Source organism: Notolabrus celidotus, chromosome 13 (assembly GCF_009762535.1).
Source record: "Notolabrus celidotus isolate fNotCel1 chromosome 13, fNotCel1.pri, whole genome shotgun sequence".
Taxonomy (NCBI): Eukaryota; Metazoa; Chordata; class Actinopteri; order Labriformes; family Labridae; genus Notolabrus; species Notolabrus celidotus.
Window position 1 is genome coordinate 11915046 of NC_048284.1, and position 22390 is coordinate 11937435.

General features: G+C 38.7%; 1 protein-coding gene across 1 annotated transcript; it reads right to left on the minus strand.

Annotated features, from left to right (window-relative positions):
- Window positions 1–1483: 1483 nt before the first annotated feature.
- Window positions 1484–19655, minus strand: cd164 (CD164 molecule, sialomucin). Its single transcript, XM_034699025.1, has 6 exons — window positions 19181–19655; window positions 17268–17339; window positions 8869–8937; window positions 8416–8544; window positions 5446–5523; window positions 1484–5333 (listed from the first exon to the last, which is right to left on the minus strand). Exons 1-6 carry the CDS (start codon window positions 19248–19250, stop codon window positions 5161–5163), a joined length of 591 nt encoding a protein of 196 aa, XP_034554916.1. The 5' UTR covers window positions 19251–19655; the 3' UTR covers window positions 1484–5160.
- Between the last annotated feature and the right edge of the window lie 2735 nt (window positions 19656–22390).

Consider the following 22390-nt stretch of genomic DNA (forward strand, 5'->3'; position numbering starts at 1 on the left):
ACAGCTCCAGAGAGAGTGTTAAAAGGGTTGGGTGGATATGGCTAACACAATATCAAACAAAGAGTTGATAAGAACGGGATCATGCCAGTAAATGATTACTGCTTTATCCATAGTCTGAAAGGATACTAACCAAATTAAACAGGAAAGCAGGTAGAACTGGTAGTTGGGTGAAACAGTATTTCTGTCTGTAAATGTTTGTGGAATGTAATGGCTAAACTATATCAATTACAGATATTTTTCATGTAATTCTTACTAGTCAATGTGAACATTTCAGATAACCCAAATTGTATTAATTTCCATGTAACCTGATGTTAAGATGGCTCCTTACTTTTCAAAGATTAAAAAAATACTTTAAATACAATTTTGACGAGAAGAAAGGACATTTTAGACAACACATATTTATTATTTCAAAATAGCAAGAACAAATTGTAGTAAAATAAATGAATTTTATTACATTTCTTACATCTGAGAACAGCTGTCACACTCAGACCTAGAGTGAGGATAGTAGGTCGAAAGGCTGACTGAAAAAGGAGTCGTCCAACCTCAAAATGTAAGAAAAAAGGTGGCAAGACAAAGTCTATTTGATGCAAAAATGTGACGTGTTTCATTGCCCTTAAAGACAGACCATGGATACATGAGAAAACAAAGAAAACTGCAGCAGAAAATATTACAAAATACTGGCCAATAACCATCATTACCTCCACACAGCACCACAGCCCTTCTCTAACTGCTTAAGCAGTGTGGATTCCCACCTTTTAAAGGCTAAGCCTCTCCCACTGGACCATACCATCTGTAAGTTGAATCCAAAGTAATCAATTAAACCATACTGGTTATTTTCCATGTCCAAATACCACGACAAAGTCAATTTACAATTATATACCACACATAAATGGGAGTCATCAAAACATTCACATAACACCCAAGCCTGAACCTATGCTAGGGTCATTTGCCACTGCCCAGCACCAGGAAGTACTGTGGTAAGGAAAGATGAACATAATTAGACACATACAAACCCATGGTATACAACCTTTGAATAATAAAGTCAACTCAAAACCATAACAGTGTGTTTGTATGCATTTCTGGGAAAATAGCACAGGAAACTTACTAAAGGTGTTACATGCAGTCCAGTGTGTGCACCCACCAAACTACCACTAGTATGCTACATGGCTAACATGTGGCATGTGAAATGAGTGATTGTGTGGTGTTCTGGTGTGGTGTGTTACCAGTGGCAGGGGTCACTGCCACAACAGCTTTGAATTGACCAGAGGGATAGCTCTCATGGTATCGTCTGTAAGCTAAAGGCACACAGTTAGCTAGGTGCACAAGTATTGCCAACTCCGGTTTTTATAGGGTTTGAGAATATCCTAATTTCTAGATTCAGATTATTGTACTATTAAATTGTTCCCACTTGAGATTTGTTGTGTAAATGATCAGGTCCAAGAAAGTAGACACTGTTTTCAAATGAATGAGGGAAGAACACCGGTTTGTTTAACAATATTCAAACTTTATTTGTTTTACATTGTGAAACTAAAGGCAACACTAGAAAACAAGGCACAAAATAAAGAGTTTGAGAAAAAAGGGGGCACAAAGAAGCATTTCAGGAGGCATTGTGGCACCTGCAAGTGTCTGCATGACTGTGTGAACAGGTGTGTCAAAGTGGGATGAGAGCAAAGCCAAAAATCGTACCTACAAAACTGATAGCCCCTAACACAAAGAGTACATTATATGGCACTGTTGTTTGTGCTATAGCATTAAAGCCTCAAGGCAAATGGAGGGAATGAAAAAGCTGGAACTCTTGAAATGAAACACTGCAAGGCTCGAAACTGACAGGAGAGCCTCCGTGAACGAGCTAATTTGAATCTTCGAATTTAAAAAATCCTACTGGACAGAAAACTAGTCATTCAACAGCAATGACTGGATATTCACAACCAAGTAGACTCAAGTGAGCGTTTACAATATGGAGGAGATGTTGCATTTAAGAATACTAGAGGTCTGTGGCTGTGGTTACAACATTACTGGAAAGTTATTTTAACACAATGAGCTGGTGGGAAGTATCCCAGGCCACAACCAGGCTTCCTCTCCTTTATAACCGTGCCATTCACTCGCTGGTTGTAGCCATTTCAGCAGCATTTAAAACACCTTGAATTCTATCTACCTCTCTCTAAATGCTCCTAAAATGGCAGCAAATAAGTACAAAAACAAATTCCCATACAAACAAAAACAGCCTGGTGATTGCTTAGTCAGCTTGTAGCTAGCAAATGCTTGGTGAGTTTGATCCAGAAGTTAAGGCTGAGTGTGACAAACCAGACACTGAAGCATAATACAACACAGAAAACCACTTCACAGGCATTTGAAAGTGCTGAGTCCCATTGATATCTAATAAGTGTGGCATATCATCCTAAAAACTAGAACTGTATATATTTATATTAACTGAATAAGGCACTTTTCCTTAGGAGGTGCACAGACAGAGCTAGTAACTTGTAGGAGGAGCTGCAGAGGGGGAACACAATGGACATCTATTAGTATCCATGGACAGCAGAGGTGTTTTTTGATGCACTGCGATGTCAGCATGTGATGCTGAAATTTAGAGGAATGCAGCTACCATGTCAGGAGTAAATCGCACTATGTGACTTACCAGCTGTGACTACAACTCAGTTATTTCTCTAATTCAGGGTGAAGGCTCTCCACATGCAAAGAATGAGCAAATGAATGCAGCTAAGGCAAAAACTCTGTCGCCTTCTTGCCATATTTGGGTCTTTGGGCTGTAGCCTAATGCCACCAGGTGATAGGTTAAAAGGCGTGTTAATGGTGAGCAGCAGAAAAAATACACTTCAAAATTATGAAAGCCGAAACAAAAAGAGCAGAGGATCTGCACTCAAAGTTCTTACTGTTCGCGGTCGTACAAACACTGATTAATCATCCATATTTACTTTATATTCAAGACCGAGTATTTATACAAGCATCTGATTTTTTCTTTTTTGGCAGAACAATGAAAACATTTACAAAGACAAAAATTACAAAACAAAGCTTGTCAGTGCAATGCTCAATCTCCATGCCAAAACTCAGGACTTTGGCTTGATGCAAACTGTTTCAAGGCATTCTTTCAACTAGCATTTGGGGCTGATCACAAATAATCAAGTGGTTCCTCAGTGTGTCTAAATCCTAAAGAGCATAATGCAATGCAAGAGAAAAAAAAAAATCACAACTCCAAGCATCCAGCATGCAGGTAAAGAAAGAGAAGGCTTTACAAAACATTCTGACGAGCCGCTATGAACAAACTGTACTAATAAACACTCCTTCATTTAGCCTTTCCTCAAGATGGAACCTAGAAGATAAACAAAAACAGGACATGGCTATTTACAGGAGAAGAATGTGGGGATCACACAGTTAGCAGCGAGCTAATAAGAGAACTGAGCTAAGCGTAGCCACTTAATTGTTGCGGTTCAATCACAATCCGCTCATTTACACAGCAAAGTTAGAAATCAAATATGCAACACTCATTTAACCACACTGCAACATTTTTACTTCAATGCACTCTCTCCATCTGCAGGAGTTTTAAACTAACCACCGTATTTCTACCTTTCCTTTAAAAATAATGCACCCCCCGCGTCCAAAGCTGCTCCAAAATGTCCCTCCAGCTCGTTGCTCAAGTCGTTCTAAATTACAACTGAGTTCTGAAACAAAAACAATGAAGTGGGAGAGATTTGGGAGCAGTACTGGGTGCAACTGAAGGGAGAGATCCTTTAAAATGATTCATTTATGCAAGGTCAGCAATGAGAAGACCATCATGCACTGAATACAGTCCTCCACTTATAGAAAATAAACTTCAATCAGACTGATCAAGGCCTTCAAGTGACTTCTATCTATTGTATTCTTCCACAATAAAAGGCTCTTCAGTCCAGCTGGGACACATTTCTCAAAAATATCAGCACAGCGATACCGTTTCTGTCTCAGAAACATAAACTATGGATACCACTCAGGCCTCAACCAGGAAAATAAAAATACAGGCTCGTCCTCGAGCATTTCTCTCTTTAAGTCATACTGAACATTAAAGGCACTTCACTGCTATCACTGTCCACATCCAGAAGGTGCATGCTGTTTTATTTATATCCTCATTCTTTTTAATGTACAATATTAAAATCTAATTAATGGTTCATATTTCTGAGATATTCTATGATCTTTCTTTGTGACCCACAAGAACTTTTCTGATGACGGGGGGGCCAGCTGAAAGCTCGCAGCCCGAGTGGGTGTGTTTGTGTAAAGATCAAAATTAATGTTTGGGGAGGTAAGAGGACGGGAGTCTAACTTTTTAGATGATTTATTGCATTAAGCTGCTCTTCTTGCAGCTGTATTTTTAAATGATTTTTCACAACTAGCTTTGGGTCAAAGATTTCCCCAGAAAACGTACATCCCTCCAAGGCGCCACCCAAAATCAAATCAAAAGGGATTGCTTGTTTTTTCCATTCTGACATCCGATGATTGGGTGTTGCTTTTTTCTCCCTCCTAAGTCGCCCCACCTTTTTGTTTTTTTACATCATCTATTAACACATATACATGATACAACTACATGGAGGGAGAGGAAACCTGCCCATAATTCACCCGGCTAAAAGCAATACTGAATCATCGCAGTCGTCATGTTTAAAAATAGTCGCAAACTCAAACAGTGTTTCCAAATAAAAATAAAGCTAAAACGCTTCCAGTTTGCAGCTATACTACTCCAGAGCATCAACAGGAAAGTTACTTTGAATACATGACTAATTATTCATCTCTCGAGTGGTGTATTTGATGGAATAATCATGAAGAGAGGGGCTGTAAATAACACAACCCCCCTCAATCTGCTGGAAATTTTTCTTCTCAGAGTGACTAACGGCGTGATGGAGGTGGGAGTAGCTGTCAGATGATGTAATCCATATGCTCAAGGCCTGAAATGCCACATCATCTGAGATCTGTTTAGCTTTACAAGTTAGTGATTTATCATACATACAGGTTAACATGGGTGCCTTTACATAGACTGCAGCAAGTGGCACAGACATTAGAGATCTAGAAAACCTGCTTGAAAACACTGTTTGAGTCTGCCGTGACCAGTAGGGAGTGCTTCCTTGGAGAGTTCTAGTTGTTGGTGAAAGGTGGATACTATGTGGATCGACACGAGCGGCCGCTTCAAAGGGTGTGGTAGTTGCGGTCCTTAGACTTGCAGAATTTGTAGAGGAAGAAGATGACAGCCTGCAGGCCCAGAACCAGCACTATTCCACCGATGAAGCTCGCAGCATCGAAGGTGTTCTTGTGAGGGGAAGGAGTGGGGGCGATCGGTGTGGTCGATGTGCTCGTTCCATCTGAGAGAGAAGACAGAGCAAAGGAACATGGAGATAATGGAGTTGTTGTTGTTTATGTGCATCAATGGGCAGCTTTACAAACTCAAGATCTATCATGATGTGAGACGCTTACTTGAAGGAGATGCAGTCGTGGGAATAGAGGTGTTACTGCTGTGAGTCGGGGCGACGGTGGTAGGAAGAGTTGTGTTGTCTGAAGTGAGATCACAGTGATAACACGTTTATTAGCCTTCAAACATACATTACATATGACTTTTTCAAAGTTGTAATCATTGTGATTTCAGTCCTAGTTTATTTAAAGACCCTCGGGGTCGGCCATGATGTAGGAATACGTAAATGTGGTAGTAAGTCAAACCCCTGTGGGCTGCTAATGTTTCAGAAATACAAACACTAGTTCATCTGTTTATGGCATGGCTGAACAAACCTGATATTCTAAAGAGAAGTCCATCGACTTTAATCACAAGTAGCTTCCCACACAACAGATGAGCCCAGTGAAATATGTTGCCTTACAGTGGATGCTCCGTCTTGTTGTTGACTGCATTGCCAATAGCAAAAATAAGACCCTGACAGATAATGCATGTATGTGCTGGGGCTGCTGGGGCTGCTGGTTATACCTACAATATGACAGATACAGGAACCTTTTCTACACGGTGTTCCAAATTATTGCGCAAGTTGCATTTTTGTGAATATTTTAAAAACTATGTTAACAGTCGTTTTCAAATTTGTTAGAAAAGTCAGATAGTGAATATATTTCTTCATGAGGTGATACTTTTTGAAGCCCTGAGATGCCATCCTGTCCTGGGAATAACGTGAGGCATGTGACGGTGCATTGTGCTTATGCATGAACACTAGCATCTTTTTCACTTTAGCTGAATGTCTTTTCCTCCATGGAGGAAAAAACTAAAGAGGATCACCTCATAAACTGGCCTGCCTGCTCACCTGAGCTCAACCCGACTGAGAACTTGTGGTCAATAATAAAGAAGATAATTTACAGTAATGGCAAGAAATACAGCTCAAAAGAGTATCTTTGGAAAGCCATACAAGGTACAGCTCACAGTGTCAGCAGAGAAGTCATCAGAAACTAAATCAGTTTACCAGTGACCTCTGACCCTCACCGAAAGAAAAGGAGGTTATATTGGACATTTGAGAAACACTTTAAATTTGAAATGTTTCAACGACATTAACAGTTTTATTTTCTATACAAATGTAAAGAAAACTGTTGTTTTTGTTGAAGTTTGAATACAGTTGTAGTAAATATTATTATATCCAATCAATAGAACATTAAAAATGGTGCCTAGTTTTTAATTTTCACAAGTTGTATGCTCTTATCACCAACTTGCATAATAATTTGGCACACTCATTTCTGGATATTATGCATTCATTTCAAAATACAGCCAATGTACTTTGAAAAGCATCATTTTAACCACACAGTTGAAGAAATATATTCACTATCTGACTTCTTGACAAATTTGAAAACAACCGTTGACATAGTTTTTAAAATATTCACAAAAATGCAACTTGCATATTAATTTGGAACACGGTGTACACTGTTGGCTGTATTTAGCACCCAGTTAGCTCACCTGTGCTACCTTTCTAAAGGCAGTGCTAAGAGTTTTGTAAAACTGTGGAGTTGGCTTGCGTTCTGCTCGTCTAACTAATGGTGATATCATTTCAAAATCAGCCCAAACATGGTTTCCTGTACTTTATGGGACATAAAGCACGCGTTATAATGGTGCAAACATATGTAATAACTAGGGATGCACAATATTGGATTTTTTGCTGATATCCGATACCAATATTTTTTTCTGCACACCTAATTGCAGCGTTCATCAATTATCTTCTGTATTGGACATAGCGTACAGTATTATGGTGGTACTCTTATCACATTTGTTTTTTTAATATTATTTTATTGTGCAAAATAAGAAAAATACTTAATACTTAAAACTGCATATTTATGAAAATTGCTTTCAAACAAAATTCATACAAAAACATACATCCTACTTAAAACTTGAATGATGCTCTCCCTAAGACAATCATAACAAAACCCACAACCAGGGCAAATTTGGCCAATTTCACATTTGACATAGTAAGTAAACCTAACCTCTGTTCACAGGGAACATGTGAAAAGTGCAACTGTACAGCAATTAAACCCAAATTAAATAAAATGGTTTACTCTTTGACAGTAAAAGTGCCTAAATTAGTCAGCTACATGTACCTTACAGACTAGGGGTGAGTATTGCCAAGAACCTCACAATACAATACCCATCACGATACCTGGGTCACAATAAGATAGCATCACGATATATCACGATATCACAATATTGTGATATATTGCGATATTCTACACAGTAAACTAAGAAGAAATAGAGATGGTGTATATGTAAATCACACAATATTACTCAAAATTGAAAGGACAAATTAAGTCAAAACTATTTGATTGAAAACAACTTTTCCACTTTACTGTTTTTGATATACTGAAGTTGTATTTTAGTTACAACTCGGCTAAAATATGATTTTTTTTTATTACAAAAATATCGATATTAAGAGTTGAAATATCGATATCATATTAGAGGTCAAAGTATTGCCATATATTGCCTTATCGATATTTTTTCACACCTCTATTGCAGAATGCTGCTTAAATTCAAATTTAACTTAAAACATGAGCCCGACGTGTGCAGCAGCCTATTATCTTATTGGTTAATTATATCGGCTGATATCGGCTGATATCGGCTTGTTGGTCGATAATATCGTGCATTCCTAGTAACAACAGTCTGAAACTACAGTCTTATAAAAGGTAAAATATTGAGTAACATAATACAATTCTAAGATTCAAAGAAAGTAAACAATGTGGCTGTCATCATTTCTGTTACATCAACTGCATGCTGCATTGCTTCCTGTGAACCTCTAATGCAACACAGGCAGGATGGGAGTTTTTTTTTTTTCCCTAAACTGACCACATAGAGGGTTAATACAAATACAAATAAATACTTAATGGCTGTATCAGAAAACAAAACTCATTGCATCGTATAAAGTGGACAGCACAGAGTTCAGCAGAGTGCAGCAGAGGGTTTCGTGGACTGGTTACCTGTGGTGACGCTGGCATTAGAGGCGGAGGTGGTGACAACAGGGGCAGGGGAGACTGTAGTAGGAGGGGGAGGAGGAGGAGCAGTACTCCCAGAGGCAGTTGAAGTCGGGGCTCTGGTAGTAGCAACAACTGGACAGGGAACCAACACCAAGATAGGGTATAAAGCAAGAGACACCACCCAAACAACAAGGTTATGAACAACAGAGCTCCCTCATTACTCCTCTTAGCCAATTAGTCTTTTTGGACACAAACAAAAGAAGACAGACGAAAGACAAACCAAAAACACTGAGCATGATACTGAATCAACACCTTATTAGAGCTTTTTTAGAGCCAAACAGAAGCAGAGAGTGTATACCCATCATGTGGGGAATACATAGTCCACTGATTCTCTTAAGGCCTAAAAGAAAATGTTAACATATCGCGTGTTTATAAGCACATTGCAGTTTGACTTACCTGAGCAGCTAGCATTGGTGCAGGTTACATTTGTTGCCACAAGCGTCATGTTGAAACAGCTGGGAAGTACTGAAAGACACAAAAATAACATGGAATAAATATCTGATTCATGCTTGATATGAAGTAAGCAATGGTGAGGTAAAACGATGATATCCCTGCCAGGACATCAATTTCAGAGCCAACTGATCACCAACATCACTTTCTCTCACTTGTTCTGTGCATACAAACAGTACAAAGGAGGCACAACAAGCAGGAGTCAGTTAATCTTGTTACCCCTCCACAGGAAGGTTGCAGCAGTCGCTCTGCCTGCCCACATCCTGCAGTCGGAGTACGCTGTTCTTTCCATCCTGCTGCCCCCATCAGAACACTTGATAACTTAATGACCAACATGTCTGAAACCTGTTTAGTTTGCACTTTTCTTACTATGTCAGCAATGTACATGGTAATACACAAACATGATGACACCCTGTGTTATATATTCATGACTATAACGCCTTGTACAAAGAGAGCACAGTTTACTAAAGTCAAATTCCTTGTGTGTTCAAGCATACTTGGCGAATAAAGCTGATTCTGATTCTGATTCTAAAACAACTGATTTCAAGGAAAATGTTGATTTGAAATATTTAGTCAAGCAAATTTCAGTTTTCAATACACTTCTTATATGTCATAATGAAACGATTATATAACGCTTATTAAAGTAGAGCTTACTTTCACAACTGTGTTAACCCTCCTGTTATGTTCGTTTCTCTGGAACAGCCATAATGTTCCTGGGTCAATTGACCCGGGGCATATTCAATTATCCAAAACTGTCAGAACCACAGACTGTATAAATAATGGATGTAATATCCGTGACATCACCCATCTGTTCCTGAGCGCTGCTTTGAAGCCGGGCGGCGGCAGCAGCCATATTGGAAATGCGGAACTCAACCAGGCAGAGCGTGACGTAAAGAGGCGGAGTTTGAGCCTCCTAGCCAACAGCTATGTGTTCCCGTCATGGAGTCAAGTCAGGTCATGTCCTTATTTGGGCAAAAACTCATAATCTTAATATCTTCTAAACCGTCGTGTTAGAAAAAAATTCACCCCCGTACAGTGTGTGCTGATAGAGAAATTAGCTACATAGAGCCAAGCCGTTTTCTGAACCAGGCTGTAAACATGTTTATTAATGCTGCAAAGAATTTAGTTTTTTAATTGGTATCCATGTGGTTTCCGGTGTCTCTGAAGCCAGCCTCAAGTGGATTCTCGATGAACTGCAGTTTATAACACTTCTGCATGGGCTTCATATTTTGAGACCGGAGGTTGCCGCTTGGTCAGAACCCCAAAAAATCCCAATACACATTTTTTTAAATCAAATTTTTAACTCCATTACTAACCATTTAAATCAAGATTTAGTTCATTTGTGTTCTTTAATTCTCACAGATCATGGTTCAATGAGGATAACTCACTAGTTTTTCATTAAAATTCATGTTAAAACTTTTTTTAATGTACATTGGAAAGCCCTAAATATAAATACAATAGTTTTACATGGCATAGATTTTTGTTTATTTTATTTTACTTTATTTATTTTTATGAAGTGATTTTGATAAATTAACACGAAACCTCTTCTGTCACATGCTGCCCAGATTTTTATGCTGTATTTAACTGGTTTGGAAGGCATATATTGCCTAAAATAGACTTTAAAAAGGGTCAATTAGACCCGCAACATAACAGGAGGGTTAACTTCAGGGAAAATTGATAATGCATAACATATAGATTACATGTTTTTACTGAAAGTTTTTCCTCTTTGATACATGGTGGTACAGAAGCTGTAAGTGGAAATTCTGACTTGTATTTCTGTTCTGTTTGATGACTTATAGTGTCATCATTTATGTGTTTTCTCTTTTATTTTGAAACTCAGATTACTTATTAACCCAGACAGAGAGGGACTTTGCCCTGCTGTGACGTCTCGTCTGTCCCAAATACATAACAAGAAGTCAAAACACAGTTTATCATTTATCATTTTACCCAAGAAATTCAATTTTACTGATTTAAAAGATGAAATTCTTCAAATTAAAACAACAGACAGATTTCAGTTGATGGATGTTAGATTTTTCAATGGGGGAAACCTGCCTGTGTCCCATATGAGACACCATGAGTCACTACTGAGAGCGCCTTGTGACTATAGATTATTTTCACACCGTGTTACATGGTGTTCCATGTACTGCTGTGCTTGAGGACACACCATCAGCATATTGCTGTTTATAACACTTCTGCATGGGCTTTATAGTTTGAGACCGGAGGTTGCCGCTTGGTCTAAGCGCGCCCCATATACAGAGGCTATAGTCCTTGTCGCAGAGGTTGCTGGCTTAACTCCCTGCATCGACAATGTGCTGCATGTCTTGCCCCACTCTCTGCTCCCCACATTTCCTGTCTCCCTTCAGCTGTACTATCCAATAAAGGCAAAAACAAAGCCCCAAAATATAACTTTAAAAATGAATACATAGGGGCACTGGTGGCCTAGCGGTCTAAGCGCCCCACATACAGAGGCTACAGTCCTCGTTGCAGGGTCGACCATTTCCTGCATGTCTTACCCACATTTCCTGTCTCTCTTCAGCTGTACTATAAAATAAAGGCAAAAAGGCCAAAAAATAACTTTAAAAAAAAGAATAATTAAATAGATAAATAAATTCTCTACAATTTAGACTTTTTACCAGACTTATAAATCAATCTGGCAGAGTCAAAACAAGGTTGTGGGAAATAATGTGGTGCAGATTTGTACTTCTTTCGAACAAGGTATTAACTAAAAAAACGGTGAAAAAAAACCCTGACATATCTGGTAATATAAGTGCTGAACAATGCTTTGACTTGTCTGGATCTACTCTACAGCTTATGGCTGACATGGATACACTAATGAGAATACACCAACAGTATATAGAAATCCTGAACGGCTGCACTTTGCCTTGACATGTCTCAGCCCTCTCTGGAATGTCGTTTTACACAACCTGAAGGTAAACTCTATAAGTAATACGGAAGTGAAAAATACTTTTCCCATAAGGCTTCAATGTGGGTTCAATATGAGGACAAGAGAGGCAGTTAAACACCTTTGACCTCTTTGTGGTGATAAAAATCTTCCTCTGAAGAGCTCCTATATGAGGGGATTATCATCCTGACATACAGGAACATCATAAATTGAACTGCGTATGTTCCTTGTTGTGCCTCTGGTGCTGTAAAATGACATCCCTGCTTGTTATATGATAATCCACAGCGATCAAACCCAGTGACTTCCTCCAGATGGCTGCCCATAAATTACAGAAACACCAACTTTAACGACAAGGCTGCAGCTATTGTTGAGAGCATCTTTTGTTTTTCTCCAAATAGGGTCAAAATGGATCTACTGGCCTGAGTTACACTTCCACAGCTCATAGGGCTGTGTTTACTTTGTGCTGGGTCTTCTTATCAGATTATGCAGCTCTGTGAATTTGCCCTGGATACAAGCAACAAACAAATAGCTGTCCTGTCATAATTAGTAGTTTGAGAAGCCTGGGCTTTGGTTTCTGTTGTGACAGTGTCCTTTTGCTTATGGTTTTACTATTTGTGTCGTTTGATGCCAGCCCCTCTCAGGTGTCAACCCAGGGCGCCGAGCATGCTCTAGACAGCATTTTTCATCCTTATCTATGTTATCGCCTCTTTCAAGCGTGTTAATCCTGCTACACTACAAGATAAAAAAGATAATAAGTAGGGATAGACCGATTATCTGCATTTTTATTCATTTATTTTTTGGGGGGGCTTTTCCACAGGAAATGTGGGGAGTAGAGGGCGGGGGGAAGACATGCAGGAAATGGTGGACTGGCCGGGAATCGAACCGGCGACCCCTGCGACGAGGACTGTAGCTTCTGTATGTGGGGGGCTTAGACAGCTAGGCTACCAGCACCCCGATATTCGGCATTTTGACGCATATCGGCATCAGCCTTTTTTAAAAATCTGACGGCCGATAACAGATCAATTTAAAACGGAGTTATTTTAGCTCTGATGCAGCCGCACCACCAGGTAACTCCAAGTAGAGTGTACACTTAAACCGAAGTGAGTGCTCGGGTCGGAATCTTTCAAAATTCGCTAAATCCTGTGGCAGAAATGACACCGTCTGCAGAAACTGTAGCCTAGCTTGTGTTCTATTTCTCCCTGCAGTTTCTCATCATGGGGACCGAGCTGAGCAGAATCCGTTGTGGCCCCTACAATAACTAGTGATTTAAAACTCATACAACCCCACTTCAAAAAACACTGAAATATCCCTTTAAAACAAAGAAAGTGAAAGATTAACATTTCAGTTATAATGACATTTTGGAAAACTTTAGAAAACTTCTTCTTTTTTTAATTTAATTAATGTTTGTTTGTTCATTGTATTCCATTGCCATTTATCTATTTGGTGACTACTCTATTTAAAACAATGTATCTGATAATTTTGTAGAGGGAAATTGATTTTTGAATGCAGGGACAATATTCATAGTTTTGTTAGGGGACATGTTTTGCTCTGATTGTGTCCCTAATAAAATGATTAAAAGAAAAAAGAAAAAAAAAAAGGTTTTCATATAATTTTATAAGACATGGTGCTGAGCCTGGGAGCTCCCTGCGCTTTGTGTTAGAATGTTAAAACAAAGATGTGTATAGTCTAAGATAAAAAAAAAAACTTTAAAATGTTGCAAATCTGAAAAGCTGTTTAATGAACATATGCTTAAAGGCATTTAAAAGAAGTTAAGGTTGGAGTTTGTATTATTCAAAATTTTGACGCCAATATTTCCCCTTTTACTGCAAATGAATATCGGCTCCAAATATCAGTTATCAGCCTCCTTGACTACTAATAATCGGTATCGGCCCTGAAAAAAAACATATCGGTCCATCACTAATAAAAAGCACCAAAAAGAAATGTTCTAATATGTTTTAAAATCTAGAAGTGAAACTTAATAAAGCTTGAAAGTTAATGACTCACTGCCTCTCTGTGGTTTAGTGACTCTAAAGATCGAGTCATTCCCTAACTGTTGGCTGCATTATTCTTCACGCTCTTTGTGCAATCTGAAATACGAGTCTGAGTCAAGCCGTGGAGAGGGGGGTCTTTTTTTTCACTCTCCTGTAGGTCAGGAGCATGTTATCTCGCAGGCAGCTGTGAAAGGCAGGACTGGTTCTCACCCTGATTCAAGATAGTGACATCACCATTATCACCACGAGGTTTAGGCAGCCACCGCTTCCTCGGAGATAAAGGCGCGAGTGGAAGCCTCAACTGCCGATCTCACCACAGAGAATAACTTCCGACCGAGAGATCGCAGCCTGTATTTAAAGACGCTGCAGAGCTCACATGTACACGTGTAAAGTTTTTGAGCATTTAAGCGTTGTGCTGCGGGGAAGTATGCTTCTGAAAGCCAAAAAGCTTGTTTACACTAACTCTCTAAACCAAAGATAAATCTGGGAAGGACACTGTGGTAGGCGGTAGCTCACTGCAGCAGCGTGGTTATGCTCTGCAACCGGCCAGAGCTGACCTTCCTGGTTTTAGTTGAGTTCATATCAAATAGGTGATCTATTCTTGAGTTTGTAGAAGGCTTAATGTCTACTTTGTGTGTGTGAACTGTGAATGTGTGGTATGGTTCATATCCTGTTTAGTAGGCTGTGTGGGTCAGATGTTCCGGTGTGTAACTAAAGGAGAAGATACTGTGAGAAAACATTTTCTGTTAAAGACCAAACATAAGCCGACAAACCTCCCTGACATTGTCTGCCATGGGTCTTTAACTTCTTTACAGTAAACATCAGATGATTAAGAGGGACAGATCAAAACCTTTAGGGATCCAACTATTATTTTCACTTTGGACTCATCTGTCGGTGACTTCCTCCTATAAAGATGAGATGCTCGGTTAAAAAAAGTATTTTCAAAGCCCAACATAACATGCACAAATGTCTTATTACAATACAGAGTTATATAGTTCCTGTCATAGAGGAGTTAGGAAACCAGGACATATGCATGTAAGAAGCTGTCATAAGTTAATTCTGAATCTTTTTTTTGTGTGTGTGTTGGCAGGGGGGATTATTTAAATTAAGTCAAACAGTTATACAATAAACGGTTCAATTAAAATGTTAAAAAAAAATGTATTTCATATAATTTATTTTATTATCATTATTTATTCATTTGTTTTTATTTCAATCTATTGTAATGTTTTGATATAAAGTTGTATTCCCTCTTAATGTTATCATGGGTGGGAGTGGTGGGGGATTCTATTAATCAGTATATGTCATCACTGTGAATTATTACTATTGTATTGAAAAATTCAGAGATAAACTTTGTTTAAAAAAAATGTACATTTATCTGCTTTAATGAATGATGTAATGAAGCATTTGCAGTTTGAGAAAATAAAACTCACCCTGAGAGGAAAGATAAATATAATCAACATGGCAGCCGTTTATAGACCACTATAACAAAAACAACCCCATGAAAAAATAATAACGTAGCGAAATCTAGGGCACTTGACATCCTCCAAGTTGTATTGTTGTAGTATTATTACTATTTAAATCTAATTTTTATGTCATTGTTTTGGTATTTTATTTTACTTGTGTTTTGTATTTCCTTTGGTTTTCATTCATACATTATTTAGTTTTTTGTGTATTAGTTTGAGGCATTGATAATAATGTCTCAGACTTTTGCAATTTGTATTTGGAAAAAGGAAAAACCCCAATAAAGAAAATAAAGAAAATAAACTGATTAATAGTTGAAGCTTTAAAATCTCTTTTAAAACACAGGACTGAAGGTTTAAAACATACAGAAATGGCTACACTCGTTTAATCAGTGTATATATATTTTGTTTGCGTTTGCTTTTGGGGTGTTTTCCACATGAGTGTATCGTGTCATTTTAAACCAGTTCATGTTATTCCCACAGGACTCTTCCCGTCTCCCTTGGCTCAGTGGAGACGCATCTAATTGTCATCTCACCTATCCTGTTCGACCACTTGATACATGACGAAGTGACGCGCCTTTATGTCCCTGTTTTACATAATAAAGAGAAGGAGGGCGTGAGGTCAACAAATCTCACACCAGCCTTTCCTAGAAAGAATCACAGCGTTTCATTGGTGAAGCCATCAAACAGGTCAGCTCCCTTGAGAAGCGAAACACCCGAGCTTCTCCTTTCACTGAGCAAAGTTCTTAACCGCAGGTAAGCAGAAAGACATGTAACAGTATGTTCTTGGTTCCCGAACTTCACCTGAGGCACAAATCCTGGGAACAACAAGGCTCATGAAGCTTCTCTTGTCTGCACACTCGTCCTCTAACTCGTGCCGTTATCCTCTCCTTCCTTCTGTTCCCCTGTGTGAGGATATTGCAGGCTTCCTGCCACACATTCCCTCGCTTCCTCTCCTGTTCGTCTTATTCACAGGCACTAGAGAGTAAACACGCTGAATGAACTCCGGCCAGCATTGGAGGAAGGCCCTCCAGGGCAATTTGGTCCACAATCAAAATACTCGTGAGGATTGTTTTTTTTTTGGTTTTTTTAAACTACAAGGTTCTGGCTTCAGCAAATTCTGCTCGAGAGCTATTTCTGCCTCTACCTTTTAAAATACAGACAATCACAAGTGTTTATTGCATCGTTATACTCACATTTGAAGTTATGACAAAGCCTACAATTTTGTAAAACTCAGCTGTTGTGACCATAAAACATGCCGCCTAATATCAGGAAGCCACAACGAGCTCAGATTCTAACTTGCTATAAATCACAAAGCAAATGAGGAACACCCAGTGATTGGAAATCCGTTGTTAACTCCACAAAGCGATCAGTCATGCAGTTTTGCTATGGCAACTCCTATTGACTTGTATGATGCAAATGTCATTATCACAACCAACAAATTACAACAAAATATACAACCACAGCAAATTTCTCCACTTCTCCTTCTGTGCTGCAGAAGTCACGGAGATCTTTCACGTGATGCCGGATATTATTTCCATTAACATAATGGAATTAGAAAACTGTGACACAGAGATGAAGGCAACCATCAGAACTAAATATCCACATTTTCAGAGCCTTGCCTCCTCAGCTCAATCAATTCCTTACTTTAAATATATTGCAGTACAAAACAGTGATTCAATCAATACAATCAGAACAAAATGAACACCGAATGGACCCGTGTGTCTGTTATTTACCTCTGAATCAGCCCCATCAGATAAAGCAGTGTTGGCTAGTATGCCCCTGACATGTTCTGATACAGCTCAGGCTATAAGTGAAATTGCAATGACATCATGTAATAGTCAGCAGTCAGTGCCATACATTCTCTGCATGTCCAGGAATCATGTGTCTGATCACCCCAGCTGTCTGCACAATCTGGGACAAACAAAGAGCAACGTATGCCACCACTTAACCTGCCACACACACACAAACACATTTAGGACAGATACTCACATGTTTGGCAACTAACCCACTGGCAGTCATTGGTGCTTTCACATGAATCACATGGCAGAGAGGGACATTCATCTGCAAAGAAATCACTCATCAGTTAGTAATATACACTCTCTACATTAGGGATGTAACGATATATCACAAATCGGTAAAAATGGATACAAATAAGGGTGGATTAAAATCGATTCAACATCATTTGTATCAGGATATAATTTGTAAACAGTAGAAGGCGCTATCTGCATTAGACTCCGCTTGTTCAGATATTCAGCGTGTTAAAATCTTGAATACCTCAATATGATCCGTAGCTGTTTAATACTGTCAGTAATATACATCGTGTCATGAAGGAAAATTTGATTTAGGGGGGAAAAACGCATTTGGCATTCTTTTTCACATGGAAAAGGTTTACATTTTTTAAATGATTAAACGATAATTGATCGTTAACATTTCCAAAGATCGATCAAGGAGAATACTTGAAATTTACATCCCTAATTTAATGAGTTTTACCTTATTTGTTTTAAGATTTAATACTTTCATTTGGGAATCATTCACTTTCCATTTCTCTATAATTGTTCTGAAAATGTTCCAGCAAGGTATTTTTGTACAGTCATTTTTAGTTTTTTTGCAAGGTACTGAAAAAAAGTGTGCCATGGTTTTATTTGAGTTACAACACACCTTAAAAATGAAAAAGGAATATTTTGTTTACAAGGAGATATAAGAGAAAAAATATATATATATTGCAACTCTCCATATCTGAGAATTGAAATAAAATAATAGTTATTCAAATTTTGAGTTCAATCCGGTTTTCTTGAAAATCATGAGAGAATTGTGAGTGAATCATATCGTAAAGCAAAAATCAGGATTCAAATCGAATCGTGGGTTGAGTGTATGTTACATCCCTACTCCCTATATATCAGGGGTTCCCAAAGTGTGGGTCGGGACCCCCTGAGGGGTCGTGGGACACCAATGGAGGGTCACAAGATGTCTTCCAGTTCTTTCTTTTTTTTTAAGTAATCTAAATGTGCTTATTTTACCCATTATTGTAAAATTATTGACAAAAATTGTAGTTACATTAGAAATAAAACCCTGCAAATAAGTAATCTATTAGTTTTCTGCCTTTCTTTGTTGCCAGATTACTCCTAAAGGTAGGGTTAGGGTTAGCTAACAGCTAATTAAGGTAGGTAAACTAATTTTGAAGTTGAGGTAAATTAAGTAAGAAGCAACATTTAATCACTTTGAGGGACAGTAGGGGTCACAAGTCTTTAGTACCTATATTTTGGGGGTTGTGGGCTGAAAAGTTTGGGTACCCCTGCTTTACATGATATATAAGTGACACAGCATCTCTCCTGGTGTTGTTAAATAAAAATGATGCAACTTATCATTACATTGTGTCATCTTTAAACACTAAAAAAACACAGCAGTTCATAAAAATATTCATTTTAATGTGACTCAACAGAGAGTAATGTAATGTAAGGCTGTTACATAACAGGCTGATCTGGTCTCTGTTGGTACCTGATCAACTGGATCTGAGAACCAGGGTTACATCAGTCCTCTGTGCCCTCTCACTGATGAACACATTATTAAACAAATACAGAAAATATAACATTTAAAACTTAGCAGATCCTGCTAGCAAGCTAAAGCTAAAGTTAGCAGGGTCCTGAGAACTTGAGAGTCTTCGGCCAGCGTGGACATAAGGCTGACACGTTCCCAGAAAGGATCATGTTTAGAGTCAACCAAAATCAGGATGAGTGACAGCTGTCAGACTAGCTGTAGGAAAAGAATGGATCCACGCAGTGAGTTAAAAACATGGAGGCACACAGAGATAAATATCAGCTAACTGGATGTCTTGACCGAGCTGAGGAGGAGGCGGTCGGTCGGTCGCTAGCTGCTAGCTAAGCACTGAGAGGTCGCAAACTTACCTGCGTCCGTCGCAGCTGGTGCCCCGATAAGAGCCACCACCACAGTGAAAAACACCACCTTCAGGAACATGACTGCTGCCAAGTTGTTGCTCTATCTGCTCCAAATGGGAAAGAGTTATCTGCCTAAGAGACGTCGAGAGTCAGAGTTAGGAGATTTGAACGCTTCCTCTCGTCTTGTGTTTCTGGCCGCTGCTGGCTGCTCCTCGCTAGCTCTCTCCACTTCCTATTTGACAGGTCATGTGGCACTTTTTCTGGGAGGAGTGAGAGAAAACTAAGAGTATGGACTGTTCGTACTTTACATGCTTTAGATTGGAAGAAACTCAAAACTGACGGCTGTCACTTCTTCTTGGTGGAGACACACGGCGCTCAAAAATACATGTCATGAAATGCACAGTCTGGATGTTAAACAGGCTAAAAATAACCTGTACTATCCATGGCCTGATTTATGATATGAAGAGCCCAGAGGCAACATTTCACAATGCCCCCACCCAGGGGCGTCGTGGTGGGACTGACTACCTAGGGCAGGGGTGTCCAAACTTTTTTCAAAGAGGGCCACATATGATGTTGTCAGAATACCTCAGGGCCAGTGACTCCTACTGAGACTTAGGAATCATAAAAGTTCTACATGAAATATCTATTTAATAACAATTATTTTAAATGTTTTCTCAATATAACAGTAACTAGGAAGTACCATGTAAAGATTAGAAAACGTTATCTTCTTCTGGGGGAAAATGTTTTTCATTAGGGTCGGGCAATGTTGGAAAAAATATTGCATCAGTATTTTCCTATGGCAGGATCACAATCTGTATTTCATCACACTTCTTTTTCATGTTAAGAAAAAGAACATATTAAGAACAAAATATTTATTTACCTGAGTTCTGAAGATTTTTTATGCACCACATTTTGCCTTCTCTGTACAATTTCAAATTTTTGATCTTGTCTTGTGTCCTCTTTTGTGTCTTCTGAACGTTTAATGTTCATCAAGAACATTTTCACATCTTGATAAAAACATTAATTTGAAAACCTGTCCACTTTAAGAGTTCTTGTGTTTCTTCTTTATTTCCGTCTTGCAGAATTCCCAGAGCTTTGGCTTTAGACAGGTAGTCCATATGAAGCTTTTTGAGACGTTTCTGGATTGACTTTAGTTTTGTTTGTGCACTTGAAAGAAACTGCAAATGTACAGATGATTCAGAATGTGATTAATTTCTTTGCTATGAATAACACATCTTAAGATGGAAGCTTGGGGCCATAAATAAATGGACCTTGGGCCGCAATTGGCCCCCAGGCCATACTTTGGACGTGCCTGACCTAGGGCCAGTGGTGGACAAAGTACACAGCTTCATTACTCAAGTCAAAGTATAGATACTTCAGGTCAAATATTACTCCAATACAAGTGAAGTTGTTCAGTCAGATTATTACTTGAGTTAAAGTAGTCAAGAATACATAGGAGTACATTCTGTTACATCATGTTTATTTAGAAACCATTACTTGAAATCTCTAAAAACTATACCATGGAATAAAAACAGAAACTAAGTTACTCCAAGCACAGACAACTTAGTTTGAAATGTTCATCTGGAATTAAACAAATGTAACGTAGCTCAACACGCTTTCTCAGGTTGGACAGTGAATGTTTGTATGTTTGGGCGGAGTGGGAAACGGGAAGAACATTTCAAACGGTACGTATCATTCTTCATTTCAAAAACCTCTAACACGGGCTGAAGATATGGCCATGGGTGCTCAGGTGGAGAATTATAGCCATCATTACCACCTCTACATGAACTGCCTGATCTGAGTGAAATCTGCTAAGTGTTTGATATACAGGTATGACAAAACCACTGAGACAAACAGAACTACACAAACACATTTTACTGTCTTAGGGAGCAGATTTCAGAAAAGAGGAGGAAATTCATGAGCTGACTTCAAGGCAAAAGTAGTGAGTAACTAGAGCATTGATAGAAATGTACTGGAGTCAAAAGTAAAATTAATGTCTTATAAATGTAGTGGAGTTAAAGTAATAAGTTCTAGTAAAGTACAGATACTCCAAAAATTTACTTAAGTACAGTACTCAAGTAAATTTACTTTGTTAATGTCCACAACTGGTTGAGACACACAGCGCTCAAAAATACATGCAATGAAATGCACCTGGATGTTAAACACGCCAAAAATCACCTGTACTATCCATGGCCTGATTTATGATATGAAGTGCCCAGAGGCAAAGTTTCACAATGCCCCCACCCAAGGGCGTTGTAGTGGGGGGAAAAGTGGGACTGACTACCAGTGGTGGACAGTAACAGAGTAAATTTACTTGAGTACTGTACTTAAGTACATTTTTTGAGTATCTGTACTTTACTTGAGTTTAATTTTTTGGGGAACTTACTACTTTTACTCCACTACATTCAGCAGACAATCATTGTACTTTTGACTCCACTACATTTCTATCAATGCTCTAGTTCAGGGGTGTCAAACTCATTTCAGTTCAGGGGCCACATACAGCCCAATTTGATCTCAAGTGGGCCGGACCAGTAAAATCAATGCATAATAACCTATGGAGAAGGACAACTCTAAATGTTTCCGTTGTTTTAGTGCAAAAAGTGCAAGTACATCCTGAAAATGTTCACATTACATGAACTATCTTTTTAGAAAAACAGCTGTTGCATTTTTCGCCATGATGAGTCTCATAGTGGGACCTATGACGTACACACATGTATGGTAAGCATGTGCACGACATGTGGCTCCTTTTTTCGAAAAAGGTGGATCCACCACTCCCTACTCCCTACATTTCCTGTCTCTTTTCAGCTGTCCTATAAAAAAAATAAAGGCAAAAAGGCCCAAAAAATATAATTAAAAAAAAAAAAAAAGGTTATGAATTTCCACTGGATTATGCAAACTGCAAATATTCTCCCAGAGCGGCATTCAAGTGCGCTCCATCAGCACTATGATTTTATGTGACCCCCAGAGAACAAATCTGAAATAGTAGTTACTATTATTGAAATATTGTAGCTATTGCTCTAGTTACTCACTACTTTATCTTTGAAGTCAGCTCGCGAATGTCCTTCTCTTTTCTGAAATCTGAGTCCAAAGACAGTAAAATGTGATTGTGTAGTTCTGTTTGTCTCAGTGGTTTAGTCGTACCTGTATGTTGTGCATCTCCACGGTTGAACGTGGAACAAGCAGAGCTAATTTCACTCAGATCAGGCAGTTCATTTAGAG

Coding starts and splice junctions, on each gene's coding strand:
- cd164 (XM_034699025.1), bottom strand. CDS start 19,250: ATGTTCCTGAAGGTGGTGTTTTTCACTGTGGTGGTGGCTCTTATCGGG. Junction 17,340..19,180: donor ACCAGCTGCGACGGACGCAG/GTAAGTTTGCGA, acceptor ATTTCTTTGCAG/ATGAATGTCCCTCTCTGCCA. Junction 8,938..17,267: donor GTGGGTTAGTTGCCAAACAT/GTGAGTATCTGT, acceptor TGTGTCTTTCAG/TACTTCCCAGCTGTTTCAAC.